The following is a 13,292-nucleotide window of genomic DNA, read 5'->3' on the forward strand; positions in this document are numbered from 1 at the left end:
CATTCAAATCGATTTTTCCCAGTCTGAGCTAGTTTTTCAAAGTTCCCAGTTGTTTTGAACGCACTGAAGTCGGGAGATTTCCCGGGTACAGTTCCGAGTTCCCAGTTGTTTTGAACGCACTGAAGTCGGGAGATTTCCCGGGTACACAGTTCCGATTTCCCAGTTGTTTTGAACGCAGCAAAAGTACCTTAGTTGAAATGGCACATTAGCTAAGGAGCTAACTACAAAATAATAGAGTGTAGTGACCTTAACACAACACCTAGCAACTTGGTCAAGGGGTTCGAACCTCCTGGCATAATGTTTAAAGTGTTGGCTTGACAGTTGCAGGATCCAGGTTCAAGTCCTGGTCAGGGCTACCCGCCGAATTCGCTATATTGATGTCAGAAGTGGGAAGGAGCATGGGTGGTCATGGGAAAGACGTGTACACGTGAGGGACTTGGTATAGAAGCATGGGGACATGCTCTCCCGAAGGAACCGGGTAAAGTAGCAACCTCGTCAAGGGGTTCGGAATTGGGTTTTTTTACGTCATTAAGTCCAGCTGTTTTTTATCGACAGAAGATAGTTACATGGAAATGTGCCGAAGCAGGTAACTTGAACATTTATTTTCTATATGCAAACTTAAAATGTTAAAAAAATAAAAATTAAATCGACAAATTTATGGAAACATAGCTAGAGACCATTTTTGTTTGTTACAAAAATAGCAAAAGTTGTAAATGAACAGGTTTCTTGCAGGAGTGTGATTCATCTACAATGATGTATTTCGTTGAAACACATGAAAGCCATTGGAGGGCATTACCGAACTGAAGAGTTTTCAAACCACTTTTTTTTTTTTAAATGGCTAAATAATTGAACAGTACACCAGGGGTACTTGCTACTATGATTCCTGAAATGCAGAACCTGTTAGGAGTAATTTTCAAATACGAAATTATACTTTTGTTACATTGTTTGCTAACTTAGCTGATTAGCTAGCTAGCTTTCAGTATTGACCACCCAACGTTGCTAAAGCTAGTTAGCTAGCCAGTTAATATAACTTGTTTTTTCAAAATGTATATTAGCTAGCTAAGCACGTCCCCATTCTCATCGACGGGGCTGTAGTAGAGCAGGTTGAGATCTTCAAGTTCCTTGGTGTCCACATCAACAAACTAGAATGGTTCAAACACACCAAGACAGTCGTGAAGAGGGCACGACAAAGCCTATTCCCCCTCAGGAGACTGAAAAGATTTGGCATGGGTCCTCAGATCCTCAAAAGGTTCTACAGCTGCAACATCGAGAGCATCCTGACCGGTTGCATCACTGCCTGGTACGGCAATTGCTCGGCCTCCGACCGCAAGGCACTACAGAGGGTAGTGCGAATGGCCCAGTACATCACTGGGGCCAAGCTTCCTGCAATCCAGGACTTCTATACCAGGCTGTGTCAGAGGAAGGCCCTAAAAATTGTCAAAGACCCCAGCCACCCCAGTTATTGACTGTTCTCTCTACTACCGCATGGCAAGCGGTACCGGAGTGCCAAGTCTAGGACAAAAAGGCTTCTCAACAGTTTTTTACCCCCAAGCCATAAGACTCCTGACAGGTAACCAAATGGTAACCTGGACTATTTGCATTGTGTGCCACCCCCACCAACCCCTCTTCTTCGCTGCTGCTACTCTCTGTTTATCTTATATGCATAGTCACTTTAACTATACATTCATGTACATACTACCTCAATTGGGCCGACCAACCAGTGCTCCCGCACATTGGCTAACCAGGCTATCTGCATTGTGTGCCGCCACCCGCCAACCCCTCTTTTTACGCTACTGCTACTCTCTGTTCATCATATATGCATAGTCACTTTAACCATACCTACATGTACATACTAACTCAATAAGCCTGACTAACCGGTGTCTGTATATAGCCTTGCTACTCTTATTTTCAAATGTCTTTTTACTGTTGTTCTATTTCTTTACTTACTTACCTACACACACACACACACACACCTTTTTTTCACACTATTGGTTAGAGCCTGTAAGTAAGCGTTTCACCGTAAGGTCTACTACACCTGTTGTATTCGGCGCACGTGACAAATAAACTTTGATTTGATTTAGCAATGATCAACAACCAACTTGACAGAGCTTGAATATTAAAAAAAAAAAATTGTCAAATATTCCACAATCCTGATGTGCAAAGCTCTTAGAGACCCAGAAAGACTCAGCTGTAATCGCTGCCTAAGGTGATTCTAGCATGCATTTACTCAAAGGGTTGAATACTTATCTAATTAAGATTAGTGTTTTATTTTCCATAAAAATGTTTTAATTATTTTAATTCCACTTTGTAACAACAAAATGTGGAAAAAGTCAAGGGGTGTGAATTCTTTCTAAAGGCACTGTGTGTGAGGGAGGCTCTCCAATGCTGTTCAAGGCTGCCCCTAGCGACCTAAAGGTATCATTCAGAAGTGTTTTTTTTTTAAAGAGTTTCTCTTTGTATTTGGTATCAGTCTTTATCAGACTATTGTGATGAACAACTTTATAACAAATTAAACTTAATAGCTGGAATAACAACTTTATAACAACAGTACATAGTGTGGTTTATTAACCAATCAACAGAGAAACAGGTGTTTAAAAAGGTACTCACCACAGTCATCCCTCTCAATGGTGATTCGTTTTGCAAAGCCCGGCGGAACTGGGTAGGTAGCGATTTCACTTAAGGACCAATGGAATGGTTTAAAATTAGACAACTCCACCCACCTGGGGCACAAGGCCATGCAAAACGAACTCGACCACTGGATGAGTTTGTTTTGCATCGCCCAGTGCCCCAGGTGGGTGGAGATTTCTCTTAGTGCCAATGGAATGGTTAAAATGAACAAACTTCACCCATCTGGGGTACCAGGCCATGCAAAACAAACTTTCCCATTGTTTTCTTCACAGACTGTAAAGAAAGATTGCTGAAAGAACGATGCTGCGTTCATAACTAAGTGGGAAGGTGGTATTCAAATCAAATCCAATTTTAATTGGTCACATACACATTTAGCAGATGTTATTGTGGGTGTAGCGAAATGCTTACCATATACGACCGGGCCCTCCAGCTTGTAATTACTAGTGAGAAACTATCATCCCTCCCACATGCTTAACTCCGACGTCACCTACTAAGGAAATTATCATTTCGATAACAGCATTTTTGGCAGTTAAATGCAACAAAACATTATTTATAAAAAGCAATCTAATATGATTTTTGAACTATAATTTGTTTACAAGCATGATAGCTGTACTTTTAGTTTGTTTGACCCAGCTTGTTTGCCTTAAGCCAATCAGTGTTTCTCAACAAGTTCAAAGCAAGTGAATGCATCAAACTCGCAATTACAAATTCACAACTGGTAATTTCCACCTTCCCACTTGGTTCTGAATGCAGCATTAGCCACAATGACAAACATTAGCTAATCGTCTTCACATGTCATCATACACAGAGATCAAAAGTTGAAAACGGAGACAAAAACGTTCTGTCCCACTTCTGTTCTGACTTTTCCAACTGGCATTCTTTAACTGGTGAGTCTTGGAAAGAGACTCCTCTTTTTCAAAACATAGTCTTCAAGAACAAAACAAGGGAAAATAACCAACGATACCCACATCAAGCCAAAACGAGAAAAACAACAAAAGCACATGCTTTGGTAGTTTTTTTTCTCTCCCCCCACATTGTGCAGATATAATATAAATACTTCAGATCCAAACAGTAAGACAGAGTCATCTGGACCAGCCAGACACGTGCAAATCATTTTAAAACCAAGGCTGCATCTCAATACTCTACTGTGTTTTCCTCTCCTCGTCTCTTCATCTCCCCCCCCTCTGAAAGATCCTTGAAAGACGAAAGCATATTGCATATCTATATTGTTCATTTGAAAACAGTTCTGAATAGGGTGATATTTTGCTGTTGGTTTCACCAGTCTTGTGTTTTCAGATAAGAGGAGATGAAAGAGAGGAGACAAGAAGAGGAAAACACTTTAGACTGTTGGGATGCAGCCTAAGAGTCACTGCCCAGCCTACTATATCATCATTACATTATCATAGGAGCCACTGTGACACGTCTACTGAACTCCAGACGAAACTAAAACATGACGACTTGTGCATAACCGCCGACTGACACAAACAGTAAAACAGATCAGATCATCAGTAAAACAGATCATCATTGTTCGTCGGATGGGGCCACAGTGTCTCCTGACCCCTCCTGTCTCAGCCTCCAGTATTTATGCTGCAGTAGTTTGTGTCGGGGGCTAGGGTCAGTCTGTTATATCTGGAGTATTTCTCCTGTCTTATCCGGTGTCCTGTGTGAATTTAAGTATGCTCTCTAATTCTTTCTTTTCTTGAAGGACCTGAGCCCTAGGACCATGCCTCAGGACTACCTGACATGATGACTCTTTGCTGTCCACCTGGCCGTGCTGCTGCTCCAGTTTCAACTGTTCTGCCTGCGGCTATGGAACCCTGACCTGTTCACCGGATGTGCTACCTGTCCCAGACCTGCTGTTTTCAACTCTCTAGAGACAGCAGGAGCGGTAGAGATACTCTCAATGATCGGCTATGAAAAGCCAACTGACATTTACTCTTGAGGTGCTGACTTGTTGCACCCTCGACAACTGTGATTATTATTATTTGACCATGCTGGTCATTTATGAACATTTGAACATCTTGGCCATGTTCTGTTATAATCTCCACCCGGTACAGCCAGAAGATCTGGCTGTTATAATCTCCACCCGGTACAGCCAGTCTGGTTCCTCTCTAGGTTTCTTCCTAGGTTTTGGCCTTTCTAGGGAATTTTTCCAAGCCACCGTGCTTCTACACCTGCATTGTTTGCTGTTTGTGGTTTTAGGCTGGGTTTCTGTACAGCACTTTGACATCAGCTGATGTAAGAAGGGCTATATAAATACATTTGATTTGATCATAGATTAAATAGACTAATAAAAAGCCTGAAATTAAAATAAATAACAATGAGCACAAATTATAATAAGTAAAAATCAATCAAGTCCATTGATCGCAGGAGGTAATGCACTCGGTGTAATACTGATCATGCGCATAATTATTTTAAAATAAAGATAAATATACACATGCCTGAGCAAAGACAATTCTCAGCTCAACAGATATTCCTCTTCTAGTACCGACCTGATCCTTAGGACGCTAAACATTCTTGAACACGATTACAGACGTATTGGTTTCTTGTCCATGTTGCATATATGGTCATTGAGGACCATCAAGGGCCAATGTTACAACCTGTACCCCAAAACAACCCAATAATCCCAGACACCCTCAAACAGAAGTTGTAGAAGTTGGCCCTTACTACTGATACAGAGTCATATTTCCTCCCCCTTCTGGTTGAGGATAAGGTTAAGATTTGATCTCAGATCTGTGGTTAGGGGCAACCTCTAACTTCAGCCCAAAGAAACACCCTGACATACTCCGTAAGAATCAACAGTCAGGAACATAAAGAAAAGTAAAATCTGTTTCATTAAAACAAAACGTTCATTAATATAATATTTTTTAAGACATTATTTCATGTTTCTGACCACAGCAGAATTGTTCACATTCGAAATGGAGTCCATAAACAAAGAGCCGCGGCGGTTTCATAAAAAGGCTGACCGGCCGCTTCTTGTTTGCGCATGTGAGCGGTCTTGTCCATGCCTGAAGGATCCAGACGTCTCCATGTAGAAGTGAGCGGATCCAAGGTAAGTGGTAATGAGTCTAGCTCAGTCTATCCCTTCCTCTGGGCTGACACCGAGTCGGTCTATGTCCAGTAGTGTATAGTTAAAATCTATAGGTAGTCCAGTATATTACAGGTCCTATGTCAGTTCTACTAGGCAGCGCTGCAGATGTCTTAGGCTGCTGTTAGTGTGGTTGCAGGCTACTAGTACCACATACACTTCCCATCACACACATTAACTGGTCAGCCAGTGAAGACAGAGAGAGAGATAGGAAAACGGGAGGACATGGAGAGAAATCCTGTCCAAGTTGGAGAAAGGAAAGTATCCTCCTATCTTCTCTCTTCCTTGGGGGTCAGCTAAAACCCAGGGGTCAGCCAGTGTCGGAGCTGATCCATTCCACGATGCAGCTGTGCGAGGTAGAAGTCCGTGTTCCGAGAAAAGTCGGTGCAGATGGTGGAGTGGGCGTTGCCCAGAGCACAGTAGAGGGCAGTGCCTCCCAGGCTGATCACCACGGTGACCAGGCAGAGCAGGAAGAGGAGCAGGCACGAGTCTCCGCCCACCTGGTCTGGAGGAGGGAAGAGCAACACGTTTAGATGTCTATTAACTGCGCTTTATTGAACTGTTTCTTGTCTGGAGAAGACAGGGGGAGAGGGTGACAGTAAGAATGCAGACACATACACTTGATTATAGCCATTGTTGGGCATATATACACTGACTCAAACACACCCTCACCCTGGTCAAAGCCGTCATCAGGTACTTTGAAGCGGACCCTGCGCTTAGCAGGATGTTTGTGCAGGGCCGAGGAGGGAGCAACACACACATTCTCCACACACACACTCCTCCTCCTCTTCAGGATGGACACCAGGCTAGGGGCAGGGGTCATCTGGAGGTCAGAGGGACAAGGTCAGTGCCAGGTCAACTGGTTAGCATACACACACGCCATAAATATTCTGTACACAATAGACACATACATCTGACATATATGGATACACACATAAAACAAGAAGTTTTGTAGTGATTCATATGTTGATGATGTAAAGAATATTTGCTGGTCTGTGGTGTGTAATGAGGAGCAACCAGACGCTACACTTGACACATTTATGAAACTACTTATTCTAGTTACTGTTAAGCACGCACCCATTAAGAAAATGATTGTAAAAACTGTTAAATCCCCTTAGATTGATGAGGAATTGAATAATGGTATGGTTGAGAGGGATGAGGCAGAAGGAATGGAAAATAAGTCTGGCTGCACAACCGATTGGCAAACGTACTGCAAATTAAGAAATCATGTGACTAAACTAAATAAAAATAAACTACACTATGACACAAAGATAAATTATATAAAGCATGATAGTAAAAAGCTTTGGGACACCTTAAATGACATTTTGGGGGGAAAAGCGAACTCGGCTCCTTCATTTATTGGTTCAGATGGCTCATTCATCACAAAACCCACTGATATTGCCAACTACTTTAATTACTTTTCATTGGCAAGATAAGAAAACTTAGGGATGACATGCCAGCAACAAACGCTGACACTACACATTCAAGTATATCTGACCAAATTATGACAGACAAGAATTGTACTTTTGAATTCCGTAAAGTCAGTGTGGAAGAGGTGAAAAGATTATTGTTGTCTATCAACAATGACAAGCCACCTGGGTCTGACAGTCTGGATGGAAAATGACTGAGGATGATAGCAGACGATATTGCCACTCCTATTTGCCACATCTTCAATTTAAGCCTAAAAGTCATTCCGCTACCTAAAGCCCGCTTTACTGGCTCAAATAACCGACCAATCAGACTGTTGCCAACACTTAGTAAACTTCTGGGAAAAATTGTGTTTGACCAGATACAATGCTATTTTACAGTAAACAAATTGACAAACTTTCAGCATGCTTATAGGGAAGTCAACAAGCACAGCACTAACACAAATGACTGCTGATTGGCTGAGAGAAACTGATAAAATTATTGTGGGGGCTGTTTTTACTAACGACATGCCACTGACTGAGTAAAGCCAGAGTTTCTATGTATGTGAATGACTCAACACTAGACACGTCAGCTACTACAGCGACTGAAATGACTGCAGATAGTTTCAGAATGGGTGGCAAGGAATAAGTTATCCCTAAATATTTCTAAAACTAAAAGCATTGTATTTGGAACGAAACACTCACTAAACCTTAAACCTCAACTAAATCTTGTAATAAATAATGTGGAAATTGAGCAAGTTGAGTTGACTAAACTGCTTGGACTAACACTAGATTATAAACGGTCGTGGTCGAAACATATTGATGCAGAAGTAGCTAAGATGTGGAGAAGTCTGTCTATAATAAAGTGATGCTCTGCCTTCATAACAACACTATCAACAAGGCAGGTCCTAAAGGCCCTAGTTTAGTCGCACCATGACTACTGTTCAGTCGTGTGGTCAGGTGCCACAAAAAAAAAGGATTTAGGAAAATTGCAATTGGCTCAGTACAGGGCAGCACGGCTGGCCCTTGGATGTACACAGAGAGCTAATATTAATAATATGCATGTCAGTCTCTCCTGGCTGAAAGTGGAGGAGAGATTGACTTCATCACTACTTTTGTTTATGAGAGGTATTGACATGTTGAATGCACCGAGCTGTTTGTCTAAACTACTGGCACACAGCTCGGACACCCACGTATACCCCACCAGAGGTCTCTTCACAGTCCCCAAGTCCAGAACAGACTATGGGAGGCACACATTACTACATAGAGCCATGACTACATGGAACTCTATTCCACATCAAGTAACTGACGCAAGCAGTAAAATTACATTTAAAATAACAGATAAAAACCCCCTTATGGAACAGCGGGGACTGTGAAGCAACACAAACATTGGCACAGACACATGCATACACACCGACGATAACATACACATTATACATACACATGGATTTAGTACTGTAGATATGTGGTAGTGGTGGAGTAGGGGCCTGAGGGTATACAGTGTGTTGTGAAATCTGTGAATGTTTTGTAATGTTTTAAAATTGTATAAACTGATTTAATTTTGCTGGACCCCAGGAAGAGTAGCTGCTGCTTTGGCAGCAGCTAATGGGGATCCATAATAAATACAAATACATACAGTTCACCATGCAGTACACACACAAAGGGGCAGTGATGTGTATGCCTATGACAAAGTGCACAGACAAGGTATCCCCACTAGGTGTCAGCGTACACTGCTCCTATGTCAACCTCTTTATTTTGACTCAGATACTTTGTCTTAGGCGCTGGTGACCGCTGTGTGACATGAACGACCGCTGATCAACTACAGGGTTGCAACATTCAGTTGATCTCATTCCCCCCTCAGATAAGATAAACCATGTAGTTCATCTGAAACATTCTTATGCTGCAAGGGATTCCTGCATAGCTCTAAAATCTGGCTGTAGTTTTGACACTGCCAGATCAACAGTCAGGGCAATAGCACACATAATACTACCATCCACAATGAACAAAAATATAAACGCAACATGTAAAGTGTTGACCCCATGATAAAATATCCCAGAAGTTCTCCATATACACAAAAAGCTTATTTCTCTCAAATTTTGTGCACAAATTTGTTTACATCCCTGTTAGTGAACATTACTCCTTTGCCAAGATAATCCATCCAGCTGACAGGTGTGGCATATCAAGAAGCTGAATAAACAGCATGATCATTACACAGGTGCACCTTGTGCTGGGGGTTTATATAAATAGTGAAGAAAACAGCACCCCCCCCCCCCAAAAAAAAATCAACCCCTGTGGAACACCTTTATGAACTTCAAGAAATTCTGACTTAACAAACCAATGTTCATCTCCCAGGACAATGATCTAGCAAGCTAGCTCAATGTCCATGAATGTTTTGTGTGTTCCGACATGCCCCCAAATTAATATAGTTGGTTCACAGTTGCTTTGATATTTTAACTTCGTGTCCTGACCACATTTGAATATACAAAATAATAGAGCGCACGTGGCCGGTATTGTACTGAGTGTACAAAACATTAGGAACACCTTCCTAATATTGAGTTGCACCCTCTTTTTCCAACAGAACAGCCTCAATTCGTTGGGGCATGGACTCTACAAGGTGTCCAAAGCATTGCACAGGGATGGTGGCCCATGTTGACTCCAATGCTTCCCACAGTTGACTTTAGTTTGCTGGATGTCCTTTGGGTGGTGGACCGTTCTGGAAACACACAGGAAACTGTTAAGTGTGGAAAAACCCAGCAGCGTTGCAGTTCTTGACACACTCAAACCGGTGCGCCTGGAACCAACTACCAACTACTCCGTTCAAAGACACTAAAATCTTTCGTCTTGCTGGTTCACCCTCTGAATGGCACACATACACAATCCATGTCTCTTAAAAAAAAAAAAATCCTTCTTTAACCTGTCTCCTTCATGGTTTTTCCATGCATGTTTTTTGAGGTTGGACGTATAGCTCGTTAGCACGTAGACACACCAAGTGGTGTCACCTCGTTAGTCAGTATGTGTTACACCTGTGCTGGTTTCCATCTCGTTAGTGGGAAGGTGTTTCACCTGTGCTGGTTCCCATCTCGTTAGTGGGAAGGTGTTTCACCTGTGCTGGTTTCCATCTCAGTTGGTAGAGCATGGTGTTTGCAACGCCAGGGTTGTGGGTTCGATTCCCACGGGGGGCCAGCACAGAAGAAAAAAAAAATGTATGAATTGTATGAAATGTATGCATTCACTACTGTAAGTCGCTCTGGATAAGAGCGTCTGCTAAATGATTAAAATGTAAATGTAAAGGTCTTTCACCTGTGCTGGTTTCCATCTCGTTAGTGGGAAGGTGTTTCACCTGTGCTGGTTTCCATCTCGTTAGTGGGAAGGTGTTTCACCTGTGCTGGTTCCCATCTCGTTAGTGGGAAGGTGTTTCACCTGTGCTGGTTCCCATCTCGTTAGTGGGAAGGTGTTACACCTGTGCTGGTTCCCATCTCGTTAGTGGGAAGGTGTTTCACCTGTGCTGGTTTCCATCTCGTTAGTGGGAAGGTGTTTCACCTGTGCTGGTTCCCATCTCGTTAGTGGGAAGGTGTTACACCTGTGCTGGTTCCCATCTCGTTAGTGGGAAGGTGTTTCACCTGTGCTGGTTCCCATCTCGTTAGTGGGAAGGTGTTACACCTGTGCTGGTTCCCATCTCGTTAGTGGGAAGGTGTTACACCTGTGCTGGCCCAGGGCTCCAGTTGTCTTGATAGATGGAGGGTTAACACCTATAGTTGGTGCGCCTTAGTTTGAGGTTTAGACGAACAATCCTTTATCTGATTTTCCTGATTTCACTTAGCAATCATTTTTTTGTTTCCTGTCATTAAGTTTTTATTTTATTTTTTATCTTGGGCAAATTTAGTTGGTGCTCATGGTAGGTGTGTTAGATTCCAGTTGTTGTTGCTAGGCAACTTTCTGGGGACACCCCCATGAGTGTCTTTCAGAACCCCTCCTAAAAACCACACTGGTTTTGGTTGTTAGTGACTGTTCGCTCTCCTTCTGTTTAAACAACATTACTTGTTTTTTTGCTGGGGAACTTTACTCTTTTTACAAACAAGTGGAATCACGAACAATGGATTGTTCGTTATGTTTGCCTGCGTCTCCTGGATTTTCCTTTTGAGCAGCACATTCACCACTCTTTCAAACGGTTCACTCTCGCGACACAGGCTGGTGGCGACACCATCCTGCGACTCCTGCTCTGTCTAGACATCCCCCAAGCAAAAACGGACTTTAGGAGAATGACTGCACAACTGGTAAATAGTCGCTTCTATTGCAGTAATGTTGAAGGGCTTTGGCTAGTATTACTTAACCAGCTAGAAGGATGAAGATAAGAGCGTCTGCTAAATGACTAAAATGTAAAAAATGTAAAAATGTAAGTGAGAAACTAACGTTAAATACGCTAATACAGTCTCATAACGTTGCTTTACAGAGCGTAGGCTACTGAGACAGACATTGGTGAGGCAGGCTGCAATGCATGCAGGGGAAAACAGGAGTGAGAAAGCAAGCAGAGAGAAGTTAACACAGTGGTTCCCAAACTTAGGGTCTGGGTCCCATGACAAAATCCCTACTAATCTTATCAAACAAGTTAGGAACTGTTTCAATATGAACATCTTCCCTGTACGCCTACATTAAAATGTCGTACGTTTTCATCAATGCGAATAATTGATAATATTTCCCCATTTCAATTGTATAGCTAACAGGATGAACCAACAGCAGCCAAGGTGATAATGGCTGGGGTCATTTTTGCTGTTCTCCAAAAAGTGTTTTAGTTGTATAGAAAGGCAGTAAATGAGCATCAACCCCCCCCCCCCGGGGAACTTAACACTGTCTGCGTGCTAATTACAGACTCTTACCCTCGGTCTCCTCACAGGAAGACACCTCATCCATAACAATTACCACTGTTTCTTCACTCTGCTATACTACCTTACAACAGGATGGGAGAGAGAGAGGGGGGAAGAGTTTTTGGGTAGCCAGAAAACTCACATCTGCGCGTAAAAGTTTCTCTTAGTGTAACAGCCAAACCTGGTTTATGGGCCACTCCTCTGAGCAGCCATATTTCACTCCAACACACACACTGCCTAGGGAAACACTAATTTCCAACAAAATGGCTATATAATGCCATTAGACTCCAGCAACTCTGGCTCTAGCTGCGTAGAGAAGTGATGAGTTGGCATAAAGACAGGTCACGTCAGACTTCTCAAACACACAGCAATAAAACCCCTTTGTTCAGATAATCAGCAACAGTGTGTCACTGGACAACAGTCCCAGGGAGGGTTACCCAGACAGTTTCTCTCCCACTCACCTCCACTGTGATGAGTTTGGCCAGGCCGTCGAGAGACGCAGCTCCATCTCTAATAATCTCCACAACAAACATGTCTTCTTCCTGAACATACTCCTCGCACAGCTCTTCAATCTGGCTCTCCTCCTGCTGCACCTCCTCCAGTGTGAGCTGCTCCTTCACTGCCAAGACTGAGATCTGCTCTAGAGCTTTAAAACACACGTCACTATCCTTCTCCTCCTCTGCTTCTTCCACCTCCTCCTGTTCTTCCTCTCCTCCCAGACGCTCCTCAGGCTTGGATCGGCTAATTTCCCCATCCGTAGGAGGGTCATGCCCAGCGTTTCCCTCCTGAGTGGTGTGTTCCATCTCTCTCTCAGTCTGCTGTCCTGTTCCTTGGCTCCGACAGTCTGTGAACTCAGCCCTGCCCTCCCTCTCCTCCCCTTTAGCAAGGGAGCCGTCAATAAGACAGTCTCTATGGAAACCCCCAATCCTCTTGGAGTCTCTGCTGTTCTGTGCCACGTCCAGAGCTGCAAAGTCATTAAAGCAAAGGCTGTTCATCAGGGCTGCAGCTGATTTGATTGGGTAGATGCTCTGGGAGAGGGTGGAGTCTGTTACTCTATGGTCCTCCTCCATCCCTGATGCACACCCAACTAACCGACCAATGATAGAGAGCAACATGGGAAAAGTGTTAAAAGCCCCTCCCCCTCCCTTTACAGTCCCCTAAACATCCAAACCCTCTGCAGATTCATCTAGACTCCAGAGAGGGAATCACTGGTGCTCAGCATCAATACACCTCCTAGTTCTCTCCTAAACACCTTCTTCACAACCCCTTCCTCTTTTAGCTGCTGTTTTATAGGGTACTTGATGTCAT

At 43.1% G+C, this 13,292-nt stretch overlaps 1 protein-coding gene across 1 annotated transcript in view; it reads right to left on the reverse strand.

The window, feature by feature from the left end:
- Positions 1–2,543: 2,543 nt before the first annotated feature.
- LOC106569575 (uncharacterized) overlaps positions 2,544–13,292 on the reverse strand; it is a 17,237-nt gene continuing 6,488 nt past the window's right edge. Inside the window, exons 5-7 of the mRNA XM_082957497.1 lie at positions 12,446–13,071; positions 6,389–6,539; positions 2,544–6,221 (exon numbers count right to left, since the gene is read on the reverse strand). Of these exons, the coding sequence (XP_082813623.1) occupies positions 6,013–6,221; positions 6,389–6,539; positions 12,446–13,071 (986 nt within the window). The 3' untranslated portion in view covers positions 2,544–6,012. The remainder of the gene's footprint in view (positions 6,222–6,388; positions 6,540–12,445; positions 13,072–13,292) is intronic.

This window comes from Salmo salar, chromosome 01, assembly GCF_965601325.2.
Source record: "Salmo salar chromosome 01, fSalSal1, whole genome shotgun sequence".
Lineage (NCBI taxonomy): Eukaryota > Metazoa > Chordata > Actinopteri > Salmoniformes > Salmonidae > Salmo > Salmo salar.